At 40.6% G+C, this 20116-nt stretch overlaps 1 protein-coding gene across 4 annotated transcripts in view; it reads right to left on the reverse strand.

The window, feature by feature from the left end:
• Positions 1–20116, reverse strand: part of LOC105018340 (receptor-type tyrosine-protein phosphatase N2) — a 157632-nt gene that overhangs the window by 104201 nt on the left and 33315 nt on the right. For 3 of the 4 annotated variants that reach the window (XM_013139367.3, XM_034290981.1, XM_013139364.3), the window contains exon 3: positions 3553–3672. In XM_013139367.3, the coding sequence (XP_012994821.2) occupies positions 3553–3672 (120 nt within the window). Of the gene's footprint in view, positions 1–3552; positions 3673–5111; positions 5281–20116 lie in introns of those variants that run through there. The other variant, XM_020045552.3, reaches the window with a different exon arrangement.

Here is a 20116-nt window from a genome sequence, read left to right on the forward strand (position 1 = left end):
TTTATAATTTTAATGTTCATTATGATGATACCCTAAATGCCACACCATTCCTTTCACAGTGCGCTACCTTCGATAGGGTGCCGCTCAGATCGAACCCATGGTCCTCACGCTGTAGCATGTTCCCTCCGCATGTTCAAAAGGGTCCAAGACGAAAAGGCTACAAGATAAGCCCTGCACGTAGCCCCCTCTGCTACTTAATACTTACATTGATAACTACAGCGCGTTTTGGCAACAGAACTGAGGATCGGTGCCAACACCAGATGGGGTGGCGGAACAAAACGTAACCCAGAATATGGCAACGCACAACTGAACAATTCAACAGAGACATTCCACAGATGAGAGGCAGCATGTGTGAGAGATACAAGCCTCACTAGACCGCACAGTGAGACGCATCTACGATGGGAACATTGTCCTAGTTGGGAGGGAAAAGGCGCAAGGCAGTTGACACTTGCCCATTGTATCTGGTTGTTAGTCAGTGTTTGGCTAAATAGGCTTGGAAAAAGGACTGTGCTGAAATCAAGTGGGTTATCATTCTTTAAAATGTAACATCTGTAGAATCTTTAAAAAACTGTCCAAGGGAATACGTAACATTAAGAAAATATTGTACTGTAGTTATGGACACATTGACCTGATGATATCTTTCCTTAAGGATCCATAGGTATGCAAATGAGCTTTCCTGGCTACCAGAGGAGAGCCTCAAGCAATGCAGATCACTCATGGTGGCTGTGTCCCGCGATGCTATTGAGTAGAACACAGAAGGTAGAGACCAGGGTTCTGGAACCAAGCCAGCCTTCTGGATCCACCACAGGCTGAGGAGGGAGGAACATCCGAACACGACGGAATGCGATGGGACGCACGAGCCCGCCATACCGCTGTGCGCCGTTACCGCCTGGCGGCCTGCTTCCCTGCCACACATCACTCGACCAAGCGGGGGCCTGCTCAGCAACAGAGGGAGGACCCAGAGCCAGCTTAAACCGTCAAACACACATAAAATAGCTGTGCTCAATGATGGCTTTAATGGGGAGCCTTATGGCCGTCTGTGAGAAGAGCCCAAGCAGTGTTTTCACAGAAGCAGACGCTATGTGGCAAAGGCAGCTTGATTAACTGTAACCCCCGCCAAGTCATTCACACACAGCTTAGGTTTTCACAACCTTGCAGGCGAAACGGCGCTTAGCAATGGGACATAAAGAAGAGAAACGCTTGGTTGGGCAGCTGCGGTTAAAACAGAACCAAGAGGGGGAGGGGTTTGGTATTTGGGTATTAGACAAACAAGCGTTTTCAGAATTTCAGTAACTTTCCCAAAATGCACAGGTTTTGTTCTCCAGAAATTCTTAGACTCATAAGGGAATAAGTAGATCCATTCCAAGCATTGTTACAGATGCATTGTGGAGTTGAATAATGTCTGCCTGTAATTGAGAAGGTGGGGGTCATTCATGAAAAGGATTGATTTGTCACCAAACTGTGTGGAATATCACATAATATATGTGATGCAGCTTTTTTTCTTTTGCAAAAATAACAATATGATACAAATCCTGTTTATAACATATATTACAATTTAGAATGCCTAAGATAAGTCTTTGGGCCAAGAAAATCTGTAATATACAGTTCAGTTTTATTTAACTGTTGAAATCTTCAGCCAACTTCAGTCTATACTAACTATTCTAAGTATGGAAGTAAGTATGGTTTATTCAAATCATCTGAAATCAACTTGGTATTTGGACAATAAAGCCTTCATTAAAATGTAATAGATGTTTTTCCTAGTGGTGGCTAAAACTAGCTGAAGGTCGTGGTGGCTATTTAATGAAAAGCAAATGACAGATTCCATTGGCCAGATGACTCCTTATAGGCTCCATCTACAGTAAAGTCAAGTTGAAGAAAAGTTTTCCTTTAAGATGTGCAGCATTATTGTGGCATTGTGATGTGGAAAAAGAAGGGGGATATTGGTAGTTTTGAAAGTGTGGAGACGTTTCCTTTTTCACCCGGTCAGCAGTGGCAGCATCAGAATTGGCTGTAATGTTGAGCACCACAAGGCCAAATGGAACACTATTCCCTACTTAGTGCACACTACTTATGAGCCCACAGCTTTGCATTGCTCGGTTCCGGGTTTGAAAAGCAAATTACCTTCAGAGTTTTGTTCTTCAAATGTTTTTTCTGTCAGCTGGAATGAATTTGGAGGATAAACGCCATGGTTTGATAAATGCGAAAAACATTATTCAGCATTGTGCACTATGATTTCTGACTATTATTCTGTTGCTCACTGGTCTAGAGCTGTTTGATAAATGCATGAGGCTGACGTGCTAGCCAGGCATATGCCTAGGCATATGAGCAAAATATGACACAACAGTAATTATTATTTAATAGTGTATTCATTATGACCCAATGATTTGGTGACAGTGTATATTTGTTTTTTAACTTGAAAAAAAATAATACTACCTTACCCATTCTGCAATTCTCTCCTTTTGAGAAAATGTACAGTAGAAACAGGTACACAGGTATTGATCGCCCTCTGGTGGTAATTTATGGTTTGTACAGCACTCTAGGGTGGGTTGTCGCTTGTCAGGTCATTTGTTGTCAGCATGACAATACACTTCATCTACTGCATAAATAAATTGTAAAGTTGCTGGATGTATCGGATATGATCCACACAAAATCCACAGCATGTCTCGGTCTGCGTAAGAGAAGGGAGAATACATAATCCAATTAACAGTATCCTGGTGACGACAGGAAGTCAGGAAGGAACTGATATCTGATGACGGGAATAAAGAATACACCGATTTTAATATTCAGAGCTGACATTTTCCCAGTTGGAATAATGGGGTGCTAGTCACGATGAGAGCAGCAGACAGGAAATAAGGGCTACAACGCTACAGACCTCTGTTTTAAAGCAAGTCACACTAGAAGTTAAAAAAAAAAAGTGAGCTCATTAAACAGCCTTGTAAAGCTTTTTTTTATTGTTGTAATCCCAGCCAAGCAAACCTGATTCATTATGTCTACTAATAATCAGGTCCTCGTTAATTTGGGTATGCATGTCCGGGGCCTACAAAAGAATGTGCACTGTTGGGGGCACTCAAAGGGAAGGGAACCATTGTTATAGAGTATATGTACAGGGTAGAGGAGTAGGTTAGAAAGTCGAAATTGTTAGTGTCGAAAAATAGCATAGCATTAGTAGTGACTGAACAGAGCACATGAATTATGCATTGCTGACATTTCCCCACCAGTGGGGTGTCTGGGCCTCTCAAGAGGATGACTCACAGAGGCTGCCACAGGTAGTGATGGCGGCAGGAGTCAGTGGTGACATTGGCGTACACAGAAATTGCAGTTGATGGTCCTTTGACTGGCGGTCCTGACTAGGGTCTACAAATTCCTAGACATTTGTCTGTCGCGTTTACGAACATCCTGGTTCTGTCTGGCCTTCTATTTTATGATGCCACTCTGAACCTACCAAACGGGTCACTACGTCGGCATCCTCTGATGACTGGGCAGCAGAGGCGTAAGTCGGTGGCGTTGGCGTCGGTGGCGTTGGCGTCGGTGGCGTTGGAGTCGGTTACGTACCTCTGTGGGAGAGCTTCTGCAGCAGTGTGTGGAAGTGCTGCACCACGGCCGGAGACACATCGTAGGTGAAGACCTCCGTCACAGGAACTCCCGTGGAGTGACACCTCCCGAACATCCCATCTGGAGGAGAGAGTCAGGAACACACTGAGCATTACTAAACTCTTCTAATCATATTAGGGAAACTACAAATCCCCAAAACAGTAAAAAATAAATAAAAGGATCTAAATAAGTTTGCATACATTGGCAGGAATTGTGACATTTTGGCATTGATTTTGAAAATATGACTGATCATGCAAAAACACTGTCTTTTATTTAAGGATAGAGATCATATGAAGCCATTTATTATCACAGTTGTTTGGCTCATTTTTAAATCATAATGGTACCAGAAATCACCCAAATGGCCCTGATCAAAAGTTTACAAACCCTTGAATGTTTGACCTTGTAAGAGACACACAAGGTGACACACAGAAAGGGAAATGGGAATTAAAGGTGAATTTACCACATCTGGGGCTTTTTAAATTATAATTAGTGTCTGTGTATAAATAGTCAATGAGTTTGTTAGTTCTCCCATGGATGCACTGAGCAGGCTAGATACTGAGCCACGGGGAGTAGAAAAGAACTGTCAAAAAACCTACGTAACAAGGTAATGGAACTTTATAAAGATGAAAAAGGATATAAAAAGATATCCAAATCTTTGCAAATGCCAGTCAGTACTGTTCAATCACTTATTAAGAAGTGGACGATATGGGGATCTCTTGATACCAAGCCAAGGTCAGGTAGACCAAAAAAGATTTTAGCCAAAACTGCCACAACTGTTCAGGATACAAAGTAAAACCCACAAGTAACCTCAGGAGAAAAACAGGCTGCTCTGAAAAAGACGGTGTGGTTGTTTCAAGGAGCACAATACCACGACAATTACAAAAATTAGCTGCATGGTTGAGTTGCCAGAACAAAGCCTTTACTGCGCCAATCACACAAAAAAGCTGGTTACAAAAGGCCTGACATCACCTTGACACGCCACAGTTTCTGATACACTGTAACCAAAATAGAGCTTCATGGTCACGACCGTAAGCGCTATGTTTGGAGAGGGGTCAACAAGGCCTATAGTGAACAGAATAACATCCCCACTGTGAAGCATGTTTTGCGGGTGTGTGAGATCTAAAGGTACGGGGAAAATTGATGGCAAAAATTGATGGCAAGATGAATGCAGCATGTTATCAGAAAATACTGGCAGACAATTTGCATTCTTCTGCACAAAACACTGTGTCAAATAGGATCTGGGGCACTCAGCGGAGCAAATACAGCAGGATTCATATTTCACCTACCCATTATCTAGACAGCAATGGAGAGCCTGCATTTACACTTTGTTTCCCAATTCCTGCACTATGTTAAATAGTGTGCTACTTTTTACTACTTTTGGCTGACATTTGGATCACAAATTTCTGCCACATTGGGAGCCTTAAAACAATGAGGGATTTGATCTAGCAAGCTTTTTGGTTTCTGGCCTAATGCTATCCAAGAGAGAAATATAACTAGTAGTTTCCGAGAACAGTAATTACCTGCTAGCTAATACGTAGGTTGCCTTCTACTCGTGTTGTACTTGCAAACTGCTCCCTTAGCTTCTTCTCTCGCCGTAATGTTAGCATGATACTGCAAGAGAACAGTGCTGAACAAACGAGGGGAAATTACAGATTGCTCCAGTGTTTTAGCTTGCTAACGCATTGACTCTGTCGCATTCGGTTAACCTGTTCTAAAGATAAGGCACATGGAAATGTTAAAGAGTGGGTAAGTCAAAAGGAGCGACCGGATGGAAAGCAAATTCGTTTATTGGGCATATTTGGTGCCACTCAATTTTTTTTGGCGTGACTGATTGTACTTCAAGGCAAGTTGATGAACCAGTGCTAATGGGTATAGTGCTAGCTTACACTGGCGTGGCGACCATTCACCTCCATACAACACAGTTACGCACTCCTATAATGGGAATGGTTACTTAGACGGATACTGGTAGCGGTTAATACAGGTGCTGGTCATATAATTAGAATATCATCAAAAAGTTGATTAATTTCAGTAATTCCATTCAAAAAGTGAAACTCGTATAATGTATACATTCATTCCACACAGACTGATATATTTCAACTGTTTATTTCTTTTAATTTTGATGATTATAACTGACAACTAATGAAAACCCCAAATTCAGTATCTCAGAAAATTTGAATATTGTGAAAAGGTTCAATATTGAAGACACCTGGTGCCACACTCTAATCAGCTAATTAACCCAAAACACCTGCAAAGGCCTTTAAATGGTCTCTCAGTCTAGTTCTGTACGCTACACAATCTTGGGGAAGACTGCTGACTTGACAGCTCTCCAAAAGATGACCATTGACCTTGCACAAGGAGGGCAAGACACAAAAGGTAATTGCTAAAGAGGCTGGCTGTTCACAGAGCTCTGTGTCCAAGCACATTAATAGAGAGGTGAAGGGAAGGAAAAGATGTGGTAGAGGATTGTGAAACAAAACCCAAATGTGGGGGAGATTCACAAAGAGTGGACTGCAGCTGGAGTCATTGCTTCAAGAACCACCACGCACAGACGTATGCAAGACATGGGTTTCAGCTGTCGCATTCCTGGTGTCAAGCCACTCTTGAACAAGACACAGCGTCAGAAGCGTCTCGCCTGGGCTAAAGACAAAAAGGACTGGACTGCTGCTGAGTTATGTTCTCTGATGAAAGTACATTTTGCATTTCCTTTGGAAATCAAGGTCCCAGAATCTGGAGGAAGAGAGGAGAGGCACAGAATCCACGTTGCTTGAAGTCCAGTGTAAAGTTTCCACAGTCAGTGATGGTTTGGGGTGCCATGTCATCTGCTGGTGTTGGTCCACTGTGTTTTCTGAGGTCCAAGGTCAACGCAGCCGTTTACCAGGAAGTTTTAGAGCACTTCATGCTTCCTGCTGCTGACCAACTTTATGGAGATGCAGATTTCATTTTCCAACAGGACTTGGCACCTGCACACAGTGCCAAAGCGACCAGTACCTGGTTTAAGAACCATGGTAACCCTGTTCTTAATTGGCCACCAAACTCGCCTGACCTTAACCCTACAGAAAATCTATGGGGTATTGTGAAGAGGAAGATGCGATACGCCAGACCCAACAATGCAGAAGAGCTGAAGGCCACTATCAGAGCAACCTGGACTCTCATAACACCTGAGCAGTGCCACAGACTGATCGACTCCATGCCACGCCGCATTGCTGCAGTAATTCAGGCAAAAGGAGCCCCAACTAAGTATTGAGTGCTGTACATGCTCATACTTTTCATGTTCATACTTTTCAGTTGGCCAACATTTCTAAAAATCCTTTTTAAGTAATGTTCAAATTTTCATTTTCATTAGTTGTCAGTTATAATCATCACAATTAAAATAAATAAACATTTGAAATATATCAGTCTGTGTGTAATGAATTAATATAATATAAGGTTCACTTTTTGAATGGAATTACTGAAATAAATCAACTCTTTGATGATATTCTAATTATATGACCAGCACCTGTAAGTAGCTATTTCCTACACTACTACGACACAGAAGTGTGTGTGATACAGTCTCGCTCATACTTTCGAGTCTCTGAATTCAATGACCGCCTTTACTCATGAAGAACCGTCACCATCACTGCATAAGAGCCGTGCCCCTGCCGCACAAGTGAGACAATTACATCAATGTCTCAGGTCGAGTGACCTAAAATGTTTGTTACATTTTGCTGACGCCCTTAGAGTGACTTATAGTGAGTGCCTACATTTCTGACATGGTCCCCCGTGGGAAGTCCACCCACAACCGGATGTTAGAAGCGCCATGCTCTACCAACTGAGTAACACGGGACATCTGTAACCAACTGAAATGCTACCATCGCCGACTGTGTCGCTTACTAAACTCTGCGGCATCCCAGCAGCTGGGCCAAACCCTAGTGATTCAGAGCACGGTTTCGATCCAAACACTCTAGCCGGGGCTTGAACAAGCGATTCTCTGAACAGAATGACCACTGTCACCCACAAAGTGTCACCATTGCCAAATAAAAGTCATATCACACCTGTTACGCATGGCATGCTGGGGCAATTTAAAATCGACCAGTATTTTTGATGCTCCCCTCTTTACGTAATAACTGCAGCTAATAAAACGTGTCAGACTCAAACTCTGGCTTCACTACACATGTCCAAAAGAACAATACAGTGTAAGAAGAAAAAAAACATTATGAAACAGGCTGTTTTAACTCTGAATGCTGATTGGCTGAAAGATGTAGGCTATTATATCGGTATAAGAAGAAAAATGTTACTGTTCTAATAATGTTGGTAATGAGTTTGTAATAGCAATAAGGCACCTCAGGGGTTTCTGGTATATTGGCGCTATATAGCTAAGTGCTGTATTCAAGAACAGCCCTTATTAGCCATATACCGACTCCCACTCGTGCCTTATTGCATTAGTCAAACAACAGTGCATTGCAAAATCTAATCATTATGCTCATTGTTTTCAATTCACAAATATAATTTCTATCGTTGCGTGAGATCCAATTCAAAAGGCTTGCAAACAAGTTGACAATGGTGCATGATGGTAATGAAAAAAAAAGAAACGATAAGAACATTTTAAATGTATCATGTCTAGACAGTGTTACTCGTAGTGTTACTGAGGGTTGATAGATGGTACTTAATCAATTACACCTTTTTTGAGTTTCGTATCTACATTCATCCATAGCGGAAGTCCGGTCTTAACTCTAAACATCCCAATCAAATGGAGAGGAGGGTGCTAGGAGTGACCTGACTGTTGTCAAATCAGTCTATCTACTGTCAGTAACAAGCATTCACTCACTGTCATCTGCTTCTATAAATGGAGACAGTAGGGTCAGTAACATCATCCCCAGGCTCAAACTGCTGGCTGGAGGATGAGATTAAAGAGACAGTTACCTATTTTGGGGGAAATTATTTTCATGTTTATAAACATTTCTCATTTATTAATAGCACATTAATCTAATCCAGCCTATGTTGAATAAACATGGTGGTATAGCATCATTCACCATTCATTGGAGCCTTTGCTTTGTCTTCTTGACGTACTGGAGTCTAGTTCATGGGGACATTTGAATTATGACTTGTAATTATAGCCATGCATATTTAAGTCTTGAATAGCATCTCTCTCATCTATCTCAGCCTCTGTACATATGACTGTAATTCAGCACCAGAACCCCCTACCTTCAACTTGATTTACGGAGTGGATTACAGCAAATGAGAATTTAAAGGGCATTTTCATGGGAGTGGTTTGCGTTATGATTGAGGAGATGCTGGCTGGGGTCAAAAAATGCTTTGTTAGATTCTGCCTGATGTATTATCTTTGCTTGGAAGTGGCCATGTGGTCATGTTCACCCGCAACAGCAGTTCTGCTTTGCTACTCTGGTCTGTACAGCTGGAGAATCTGTAAACAGCGCACATATTTAATCAAGTCAATAGGATGCAACTTGAGCAAATCATTTCCATCTAGCTTAAAACCAAAATGATGAATGAGGGAACACAGATAAAGTATCCAGAACTAGAGTGCATAGAAATCCTGAATTTCTGATTCCTGGATCCTGAACGTCTCACAAAAAACAAAAAGATTCTTCTCAAGCATGTCGGACCAGAATTGGACCACTGTCAACACACGGTAGCATGAGTCAATTCAGCTAATTAGCTTTAGGTGACGCTAAAGCTAAAGAAAAGTTGAGCAGCAGCCTATGTAAGTCAATGGGTCATAGATGCTGCTAGATTAGGAGAACTTTAATGTCCCATCATGCTCAGCATCCTACAAGGTGCTTTTGATCCAAGCCCATAAAATGAAGGTCTTCACGGACATATCCGAAATGGTTGGAGCCCGAGTCGGATCAAGCATGGTTGCCACAGAAATTATATCCAAAATTATATTATTGTATGCAAATTTAAATTATTAAATGAATATACCTTGATGAAATCAATAAATATCATATCATTCACATTTCCTATACTTTGTTTCAAGTTTCAAGGATTATTTGTGAAATGCGCCAAACAACACAGCTTCATCCTGTAAAATGAAATTCTTATGACATGGCACCCGACAAACTACATAGTTAGAGTTAAGAAGAGAATATAAGCAAAAATATATCTACACAGAAAATTATGATAAAATAAAGCAACAATATACATAACACTGTACCCTAGCAATTTAAAAAGAGTACTGTAAATTAGCAGCAATCTGGGTAGTATTTTGATAGAGCAGCAATCTGGGTAGTAATATGGATCCCAGTCGGAATGGGTAGTGATTTTACCAAAACTGAACAATCTCGTGGTTGTGTCAGATAAGAATTTCACTGATGCAGTTCGGCTCTGATATGCATGTCAGATCAAATGAAGACCTGTACCATACAGTGTTAATAGATGTTTTCCATTGTACCTCGGGATGCCAGAGTAATCGATCTGGTTGAACTGTGTTTATGGAATGAGATTTGGTCAACATTTGGCCCCTCAGCTCCACTCATCCTACAGAAGTCAGTGTAACAGCACTCAACCCAAAGCGGACAGTAAATCTTCTCCACTGAGACCACTGTTATGGTGGCTTTCTATAGCACAATTTTTTTAACTTCAAGATTTTTTAAAATGTTCTACCAAATACCATGAATCCTTGGGTGTGGACACACTACGAACATGTTATTGATAGTGCACCAATTCAGTTCTGGACAGCTGCATGCAGCTAGAATCAATATTCCTGCTACTGTACACATTTTGCCAAGAGGCTGAAAGAAATAGCTGAAGTTTTAAAGCAAATATCTTACGATTCCACTCAGTTTGCTGTAGTTACTGCAAAATACATGTAGCTTATTGAATTAGCTTTCCCAACATAAACCAATATCACCTTAAAAAATGGCCTTGAATGTCATTGTTTTAAAGCATTATGTAAGAAATGTCAATGTACCATTTGTATTTGAATTGGTCAGGAGTCTTAATAATTTAGCATGGCACCATAAATGATTCAGACAAGAGAACAAATTGTATTCATTAAATTAGAAGAGTTGACACATATAGAGTGGGTAGAGAGACAAAAAAAACACGTTTAATGTTGTCAAAGACAAAAATCAACAAGCTGCGTCTGAATCTGTCCGTGACACGCTGGGTGAAGACTTGCTAGGACACAGCTGTGTAGTGGACCAATTTAGTTATTTTTTCCTCTGTTTCGCCTGTTGCTATGGTGATGCGTGTTTATCCCCTGCTCCCCTTTAGCTAATTAGACCGAAGCAAAAACAAAGCAGAGCATCCTCTTTCTCCTGTGTGGTGCTCCAGCACATTTCCAACAGACATCAACACCTGAGGTCTATTTTCCTGTGCATCTCAAATAGTCAGGGAATCTGTTGTCCTATTGAGAAGGGTTGGACACAAAGAGACCACATCAGGTACTTCTAAGGAAATCACATTGTGATTGTACAAAGCATAACTTGAATGGTTTTAACGTAAGCAAAAACATACGTGCATGGCAGATATCATCCAAATGGAACATCTGTTCGTCTCAGTTCCACAACAGTAAGATAGATTACAGTGTATTTGAGATAGAAAGAGTATGTTTGTGAGTGTTTGTGTTCCAGGTCTATGTGTACTTGTGGTGACCAGATGTCAGCACAAGGACAGTAAAACCTGACAAATAATTCCAAACATTGGCTAAGCTGTAAGGGTTAGGGTAAAATTGGTTTAAGTACTACGGGTGTTGTTTAGGGTTAAGCAGAGGAATTAGGACTAGATTTAACCATATGTTTAGGCATGAAGGTTAGGTTATTGAGGTACATTTTAGGTCAAAGTTTAGGATTATTTTGTCAGGATTATGTTTAGAGTAAAGCATTTATATATACACATACACACACACACACACACACACACACACACACACACACACACACACACACACACACATATATATATATATATATATATATATATATATATATATATATATATATATATAGATAGATACAGTGGGAAGAACAAGTATTTGATACACTGCCAATTTTGCAGGTTTTCCCACTTACAAAGCATGTAAATTTATCATAGGTACTCTTCAACTGTGAGTGACGCAAAATCCAGAAAATCACATTGTATGATTTTTAAGTAGTTAATTTGCATTTTATTGCATGACATAAGTATTTGATACATCAGAAAAGCAGAACTTAATATTTGGTACAGAAACCTTTGTTTGCAATTACAGAGATCATACGTTTCCTGTAGTTGCACACACAGCAGTAGGGATTTTGGCCCACTCCTCCATACAGACCTTCTCCAGATCCTTCAGGTTTCGGGGCTGTCACTGGACAATACAGACTTTCAGCTCCCTCCAAAGTTTTTCTATTGGGTTCAGGTCTGGAGACTGGCTAGGCCACTCCAGGACCTTGAGATGCTTCTTCCGGAGCCACTCCTTAGTTACCCTGGCTGTGTGTTTCGGGTCGTTGTCATGCTGGAAGACCCAGCAACCATCTTCAATGCTCTGAGGGAAGGAGGTTGTTGGCCAAGATCTCTCAATACATGGCCCCATCCATCCTCCCCTCAATACGGTGCAGTCGTCCTGTCCCCTTTGCAGAAAAGCATCCCCAAAGAATGATGTTTCCACCTCCATGCTTCACAGTTGGGATGGTGTTCTTGGGGTTGTACTCATCCTTCTTATTCCTCCAAACATGGCGAGTGGAGTTTAAACCAAAAAGCTCTATTTTTGTCTCATCAGACCACATGACCTTCTTCCATTCCTCCTCTGGATCATCCAGATGGTCATTGGCAAACTTCAGACAGGCCTGGACATGCGCTGGCTTGAGCAGGGGGACCTTGCGTGTGCTGCAGGATTTTAATCCATGACAGCGTAGTGTGTTACTAATGGTTTTCTTTGAGACTGTGGTCCCAGCTCTCTTCAGGTCATTGACCAGGTCCTGCCATGTAGTTCTGGGCTGATCCCTCACCTTCCTCATGATCATTGATTCCCCAAGAAGTGAGATCTTGCATGGAGCCCGAGATCGAGGGAAATTGTATCATCTTGAACTCCTTCCATTTTCTAATAATTGTGCCAACAGTTGTTGCCATGTCACCAAGCTGCTTGCCTATTGTCCTGTAGCCCATCCCAGCCTTGTGCAGGTCTACAATTTTATCCCTGATGTCCTTACACAGCTCTCTGGTCTTGGCCATTGTGGAGAGGTTGGAGTCTGTTTGATTGAGTGTGTGGACAGGTGTCTTTTATACAGGTAACGAGCTCAAACAGGTGCAGTTAATACAGGTAATGAGTGGAAAACAGGAGAGCTTCTTAAAGAAAAACTAACAGGTCTGTGAGAGCCAGAATTCTTACTGGTTGGTAGGTGATCAAATACCGATGTCATGCAATAAAATGCAAATTAATTATTTAAAAATCATACAATGTGATTTTCTGGACTTTTGTCTCTCACAGTTGAAGTGTATCTATGATAAAAATTACAGACCTCTACATGCTTTGTAAGTAGGAAAACCTGCAAAATCGACAGTGTATCAAATACTTGTTCTCCCCACTGTATATTTATATACTGTTCTGTTCCAAAAAAGTTGAAAAGGAAAGTTTTGAGTAAGGAACAGAAGCATTAAATTTGCAGTGGTCTCTTAATTTTAACCCTTCCTTTCCTCACTCAAAACCTTCCTTTTCAACTTTTTGGAAAGGAAACAAAAAGGTGCAGTGGTCTCTTAATTTTCTCTGGAGCTGTATATATAGGGCATAGTGTTTCAGGTTTAGGCATTACTGGTTAGGGTTAACCATTGGAGCTGGGTTAAGTGTAGGCATAATGGTTAGGTTATTGGTGTTAAGGTTAGGGTTAGCTCAAGATTAGGGTTAGGATAAAGGTTAGATTTAGAGCTAGGGCATAGGTAACATGGATTTCTGGGTTAAGGTTAGACCCCAAGTCCTCACAAGGATAGAAAAACAAATGTGTGACTGTGTATAGCTTGCATATTCCTACGTGATGTATTCAACATTTTATGTAAATGTGCCTTCCCTTTTTAAGCAAGCCCAGCATAAATAAATGACTAATCTGACACTGAGTTTTTGCAAAGACAGCAAAACCACAGATAGAAGCCTTCAACAGAAACCTATAGGACCTCATGTAATGACTACACTACAGTATGAATACATTAAACAACTTCACTGTGATATTTTGTTGCTTCAACTTATTAGAAAAAACATCCACTTACCTGTGTTCTCTGTATTGGGCAAAAAGTGAAATAGTATTACATTTTAAACATTTATTCTGCAGTAAAGCTTTACAGTGAGGGAGGTTTAGTGATCTGTTGCTGTTGATCTGATTGATTAAAAGAACAAAAACTGGAATTCAAATGGGTCAGTGTAAATGTAGACTTTTGAGGTGAGAAAGAGGATATAGAAATGACTAAACAGTAAATTAGCATTAGTAAGCTAACTCAAGCTAATGATACTCAAGCTAACAATACTGCAGTTAGTCTATTTACTGTTTGTAAATAGGTTAACTCCGGTGGCAGAACGTTGTTGCTAAAAGGTACAATGAATTAATGCTAAGTATCTAGCTAACATCAAATATATAGCTAAAAAAAGTTAAGCTAGCTATCAGGTTTCATCAAATGTATTACTTGTTATTAGATGATGACACATTGTACATCAGCTCAAATGAAACCTATCTTTATTATAGTCTGACAATAGAGTATTTCTTATCCATATTGACAACACATTACAAGAAAGCCTTCCTGCGCACCAGACTGCATTAGCTGAGGCATGGCTTAACAAAAAAGGGAGGACTAGGATGTACACCAGGCTTTTGGCCCTGGACATGAAGAGGGAGATATTGCAGAGTGGGTGGCTCAGTACAATGCATTTTAGTATTCACAGACAGCATGATGAAATGTAAAAATGCCTAGCTAATGTTCTTGAAGTATTGCTCTCACTTTCTTTGGTAATGTAAACGAATAAGCAATAGTGTAGTGTTTTGTTTTTTCACTTAAGTCACATACATCTGCTAATGTCAGAAATACTAATTATATAAGAACCTTAATAGCTCTGTTGCCTTTAAGAAGTAGTCTAGTGAAAAAGTATTCAAAACTGATCACATAAGGAATATCCAAGAGCTACAACACTTGCAATACCGTTAAACACCTATGCCAGCAATAGAAACTTAATAATAGGCACAGACAGACCTCATGGTTCTGCTAAAAACATGACAGATATCAGGAAATCCACCAAAATTCAGCAATATAACCCAAAGATATAGAATTTGCAGGAGATAGATAGAGGATGTGTCTTTTACACTTAATGCTCCCCAACTCTTCATCTCTCAGCACACATACACTCTCTCTTCTTTCCATCTCCCCATAGACAGTCACCCCTAACACACTGTCCACACACAAATAAACACAATATCCTCTTTTGACAGCATGAAATTAGGTACTTGTGATGCTCCACTTGGCCCCCTGAAATCCTGCTTGCAGCTTTAATTCAGTTTTTGTCTTATCAGAGCAGAGAATCTTTTTCCATATACTCTAGGGGTGGCTTCTCTCTAGCCACTCTAACATAAAGGCCTGATTGATGGAGTGCTACAGAGTTAGTTGTATTTCTGGCAGGTTCTCCCTTCTTTGCAGAACAACTCTGAAGTTCTGTTAGAATTAAGATTTTCACCTCTCTGACCAAGGCCCATCTTACCATTTACTTAGCTGGCTCTGGGAACAGACTTTGTGGTACTGCACCTTTTGTATTTTACAGTGATAGAGCCCACTGTGCTCATGGGAACTTTTGTATATAACCTTTCCAAGATCTCGAAGGTCTACGGAGAGTTCCTTTTACTTCATGGTTTGGTTTTTGCTCTGCCTTTTCTAAATCATGTCCAATCAATAAAATTTGCCACAGATAGACTTTGATAAAGTTTTAGAGACATCTAAAGGATGATCAAAGAATATGTTTATAACAGAACAAATTTTGGAGAACCTGAAGGGGCCTAAATACTTTATGAAGACACTGTAACTTCACACATATTAATAGAAGATCTAGGTCCAGAAATGTGTTGGTTGATGGGTCTGCAGACATTTGGGTAGGCAGTATTATATAATATAAAATACCTTACTGAAGCTTACTATTGTACAAGCAATTCAATACCCATATTTGCTGTCCTAACAGCGATTTATTACAATGTTATTGTATTGCTCCTACATTTCACTTGTAACAGAGAGTATATTGCCAGAAAGTTTTCATTCAGTATTTAAAAAAAAATATATATTTTCCTGATCTTACTTTGGGTTTTGAAGTTCTCGGTCTGATTGTTCAAAACAATAATATTTTTTTCTTCAGGCATTTCTGCTTAACTGATAGAGGAAGATATTCGGGGAGAGATTTTTTTGCTGAAGACCACCCTACGCAACTGGAAACAAATCTGAAGATACATTATTTACATAAACAGCACTTAATGGGTAATAGGATAGCCTACAGCCAACCCCCTTAACCAGATTAACAGTAACTAGTTTATAGTAATTAAATCGGCCTGGTGACATCATGCAGTCAGCCTAACACAGACAGTCTGAAATTCCAGGAATTTTATTCAAACTGATCTTAAACATAAGTGGCATTATCATAGATTTCACTGTTAAGAGTGTTATTTTGGGATTTTGAAAATCACTTTTTTGACGGCACTGCCCTTGGTCTGTGTAGATTACAATCACTGTGATTTCACCAGGGAAACTGAAACTCAACAAAGGCAAAACCTACTGAATAGTAGGTCCAGCATATTCAGCCAGCTTGTACCTAGAGAGTAAAGTTAATAATAATTATTATAATTATTATTCAGTAAATAATAATAGGAATTACAATGCATAGTTTTTCCAGAATCAGGGACACAATAGCTCCCTCCATTTCAATGTTAGGCACACAAAAACAGTTCTTTATGGAATGATGACAGGATGCATTCTACAAAACCTGTTTTAATTCACACAGGGGGTGTTCACACATTCAGAACAATTCTGACATTTGTTTCCACTAGTTGGTCTTTTGAACAATCTAATTAGGTAATTTTCAGAGCAAAATTTATCTGTGAAAATAAATATAAGAATTTGTCTGCCTTTGGAAACGCAGTCAGATTGCACAGTACAGCCAAGGAAATGCATGAACATCTACAGGAAAATTAAGTGGTGCAGCAGACACATCGTCAATACAATTATTAATGAGTAAACTATGGATATAGCAAACATTTAGAATGACTAAAGCACTACTATAATGTACAGTAATGCAGTAGTACCACTAGGTGATTTACCTGACCATGAAGGTGCAATATGCACAATATCAGAAAAATTCCATAAACTGTATCTATAGTCATGACAGTGTCACAATTATTTAGAAATTATTTTGCATGTGCATATAAAAGCACATCCTAAAATGGCATAGTTCCCCTCTGTCATTTCCAGTTTGCTAGAATTCTATGCAGTTCACCTAATTTCTGTGAAAAGAAAGCACTGAATAGTTTAGGAAATCATTGTTGACTAAATATCAATATAAATATCAAAATTTGCATGATTGTGAATTGGGGTATTGGGAATAGTTGGCTTGGATGCAACATTTTGTGGCAGTTTACCTGACCTCTACGCTGTGTTTCTTTAATACATCCGGTGGTAAAATACTGCAGCCTAGTAGGCAATATGGTTATTATGTTGCTATATTGTATATAGCTCATCTTTGCTATGTTGATGAGTATTTTAATTAACTTGATAAGTGTGAATTGCCTAGACATTCTTAAATCAACATACACACCTCATATCCTGTTACACACTTCACAAGTAGTGATTAAATCCACATTGAACATGAGCCAAACATGAAGAGGAGCTATGCTTGTCTCAGCATGGACATTCCTGAGAATCCTTGCCAACAAAGACATGTTAAGCCAAAAACACAGCAGGACACAGTGTCTCGCAAACAAACGAAAAGCTAAAAAGGGAGATAAATTATCTTCCACAAATTGCTTGGCTAGTCCCCAATCTAAAAGCATTCGAAAAGTCTGGATCACCTCATATTTGCTCATGCACAACTTTTCAGCAAACTGGCAACACAAACACTATCCATCACCCCCATGTGTAATCACATCACTGGGGAAAATAAGTGATTAATCCATTTCAAGGCTCAATAATCAAGACAAAACAGTCAGGAAGAGGGGTAAATTGCACATGCCTAGAAATATATTAGGTACTGTGTTTCTAAAACAGCCACAGAACAACTTGCTGAAGAAACAAATTAAGCCTCAGTTATAGAATAAGCTGTTAAGAGGCTAAAACATGGTGTATCACGTTTTAGAATCATTAACCCTATGTTGGAAACTAGTCAAATCCCCTGATAGAGGCATATAATGATAGGACTGCACTTGTATATTTATTACATACATTCAGAACTCAACCATGTTAAAGTTGGACACCACACCTGGACTACAAAGTGATCAATCATTCACTACAGACATGCTACGTGATAGCTTCATCACACCAACAGCATCAGCTCCCGCTACATTAAAATGGATACAATTTAAGCAAACACATGGCGCATAGTGGCCACTTTCCACTGCCTGGGCGGATTTTCCAAAGAGAATTTTCCTCTCACCTGATGTGAGTTCAAGACCTATATGGAACCAACAGACTGCCTGCGTTTTAGCTGCACCGACAATAATTAGTGATCCCTGGTCACAGTTCATCTAAGGTATCACATGCAACACCTGGGAGTGACCACTAGGGAGCAGTGTCTAGTACAAGACCAAAGCACTGTACATCCAAAATGGCACCTATTTATCTCTGTACTGCAGTTCAGTACTTTGGAACAGAACACATTGGGCTGTTAGTAGTAGTCTTCTACGAACCGAATACTTTAGAAGCATTGAAAACTTTATTAGATTTTTATTAACCAGCAAGTAAATAGGCCACTTGACCAGCAGGTGTGGAGATGAAGTTAGAGAGGGAGTGGGGAATGAAATAAGTAAGGCATATTGTGACAAAGAATTAGCATACTGACAGTACATGTTACATTGGTGGGTATATTCTCCAAATAAGGAGCTCATTGTGTCCAAAGGCTGCAGTCACGCCCCAGGTCTTATGGATGGCATTGAGGTGGAGCATGTGTCCAGCTCCTGGGTGTCCACATCTCTGAAGACCTCTCTGGACCCTCAACACCTCAGCCCCGGTCAAAAAGACACAGCAGCACCTGTACTTTTTGAGGACGTTGAAGAAGGCCTGCTTGTCTTCCAAGATCCTCATGAACTTCTACCGCTGCACAATCGAGAGAATTTTGACAAACTGTGCCACAGTGTGGTTTGGCGGATGCTCCATAGCCGACTGGAAGGCCCTGCAACGGGTGGTGAAAACCGCCCATCACATTACTGGTGCCCAGCTCCCAGCCATTGTAGACCTTGCGCAGGGCGCACGGCTTTACCAGAAACCCTTCACACCCATGCCACATACGATTTGCCCACCTACCATCAGGCAGGCAGTACAGGTCTCTTGCTGAACTTTGTGACCCATCACTAACCATTCCCACCACTCAATACTGCCTCCCTTGTACTACTTGTCTACTTCCAGAACCTCATTGCTGCTATTCCTCATTGCTGCTAAGTTGCATTTCAGTTGCACGGACTACCTTACACCTCCAAAATTGCTTTACTGCACAGTCAGAATTGCCATTTGTACTTGCAGTTGCTTCATCACACAACCATTCATTCCCACTTGCACATAGAGTACATATACTTAATATTTGTAAATTTGTAAATTTGCTGGCCTCTCCTGTTCACTGCTTATTTACACCGATCAGCCATTACATTATGACCACTGACAGGTGAAGTGAATAATGCTGATAATCTCGTTATCATGGCACCTGTCAATGGGTGGGATATATTAGGCAGCAAGTGAACATTCTGCCCTCAAAGTTGATGTGTTAGAAGCAGGAAAAATGGGTAAGCATAAGGATCTCAGTGACTTTGACAAGGGCCAAAGTCTGATTGCTAGACGACTGGGTCAGAGCATCTCCAAAACTGCAGCCCTTGTGGGGTGTTCCCGGTCTGCAGTGGTCAGTACCTATCAAAAGTGGTCCAAGGAAGGAAAAGTGGTGAACTGGCGACAGGGTCATGGGAGGCCAAAGTTCATTGATGCATGTGGGGAGCGAAGCCTGGCCTGTGTGGTCCGATCCAAAAGACGAGCTACTGTAGCTCATATTGCTGAAAAAGTTCATGCTTGTACTCTAACCCTAACCCTCGTACTGATAGAAATGTGTCAGAACACACAATGCATCGCAGTTTGTTGCGTATGGGGCTATGTAGCTGCAGACCAGTCAGGGTGCCCATGCTGACCCCTGTCCATTACCGAAAGTGCCAACAATGGACAAAAGAGCATCAGAACTGGACCAAGAAGCAATGGAAAAGGTGGCCTGATCTGATTAATCATGTTTCTATTTACATCACATGGATGGCTGGGTGCATGTGCATTCCTTATCTGGAGAACACATGGCACCAAGATGCAGTTGGCCTCTTTCAGCAGGATAATGCGCCCTGCCACAAAGCAAAAATGG

The sequence above is a fragment of the Esox lucius genome, chromosome 3 (assembly GCF_011004845.1).
Source record: "Esox lucius isolate fEsoLuc1 chromosome 3, fEsoLuc1.pri, whole genome shotgun sequence".
Classification (NCBI taxonomy): Eukaryota; Metazoa; Chordata; class Actinopteri; order Esociformes; family Esocidae; genus Esox; species Esox lucius.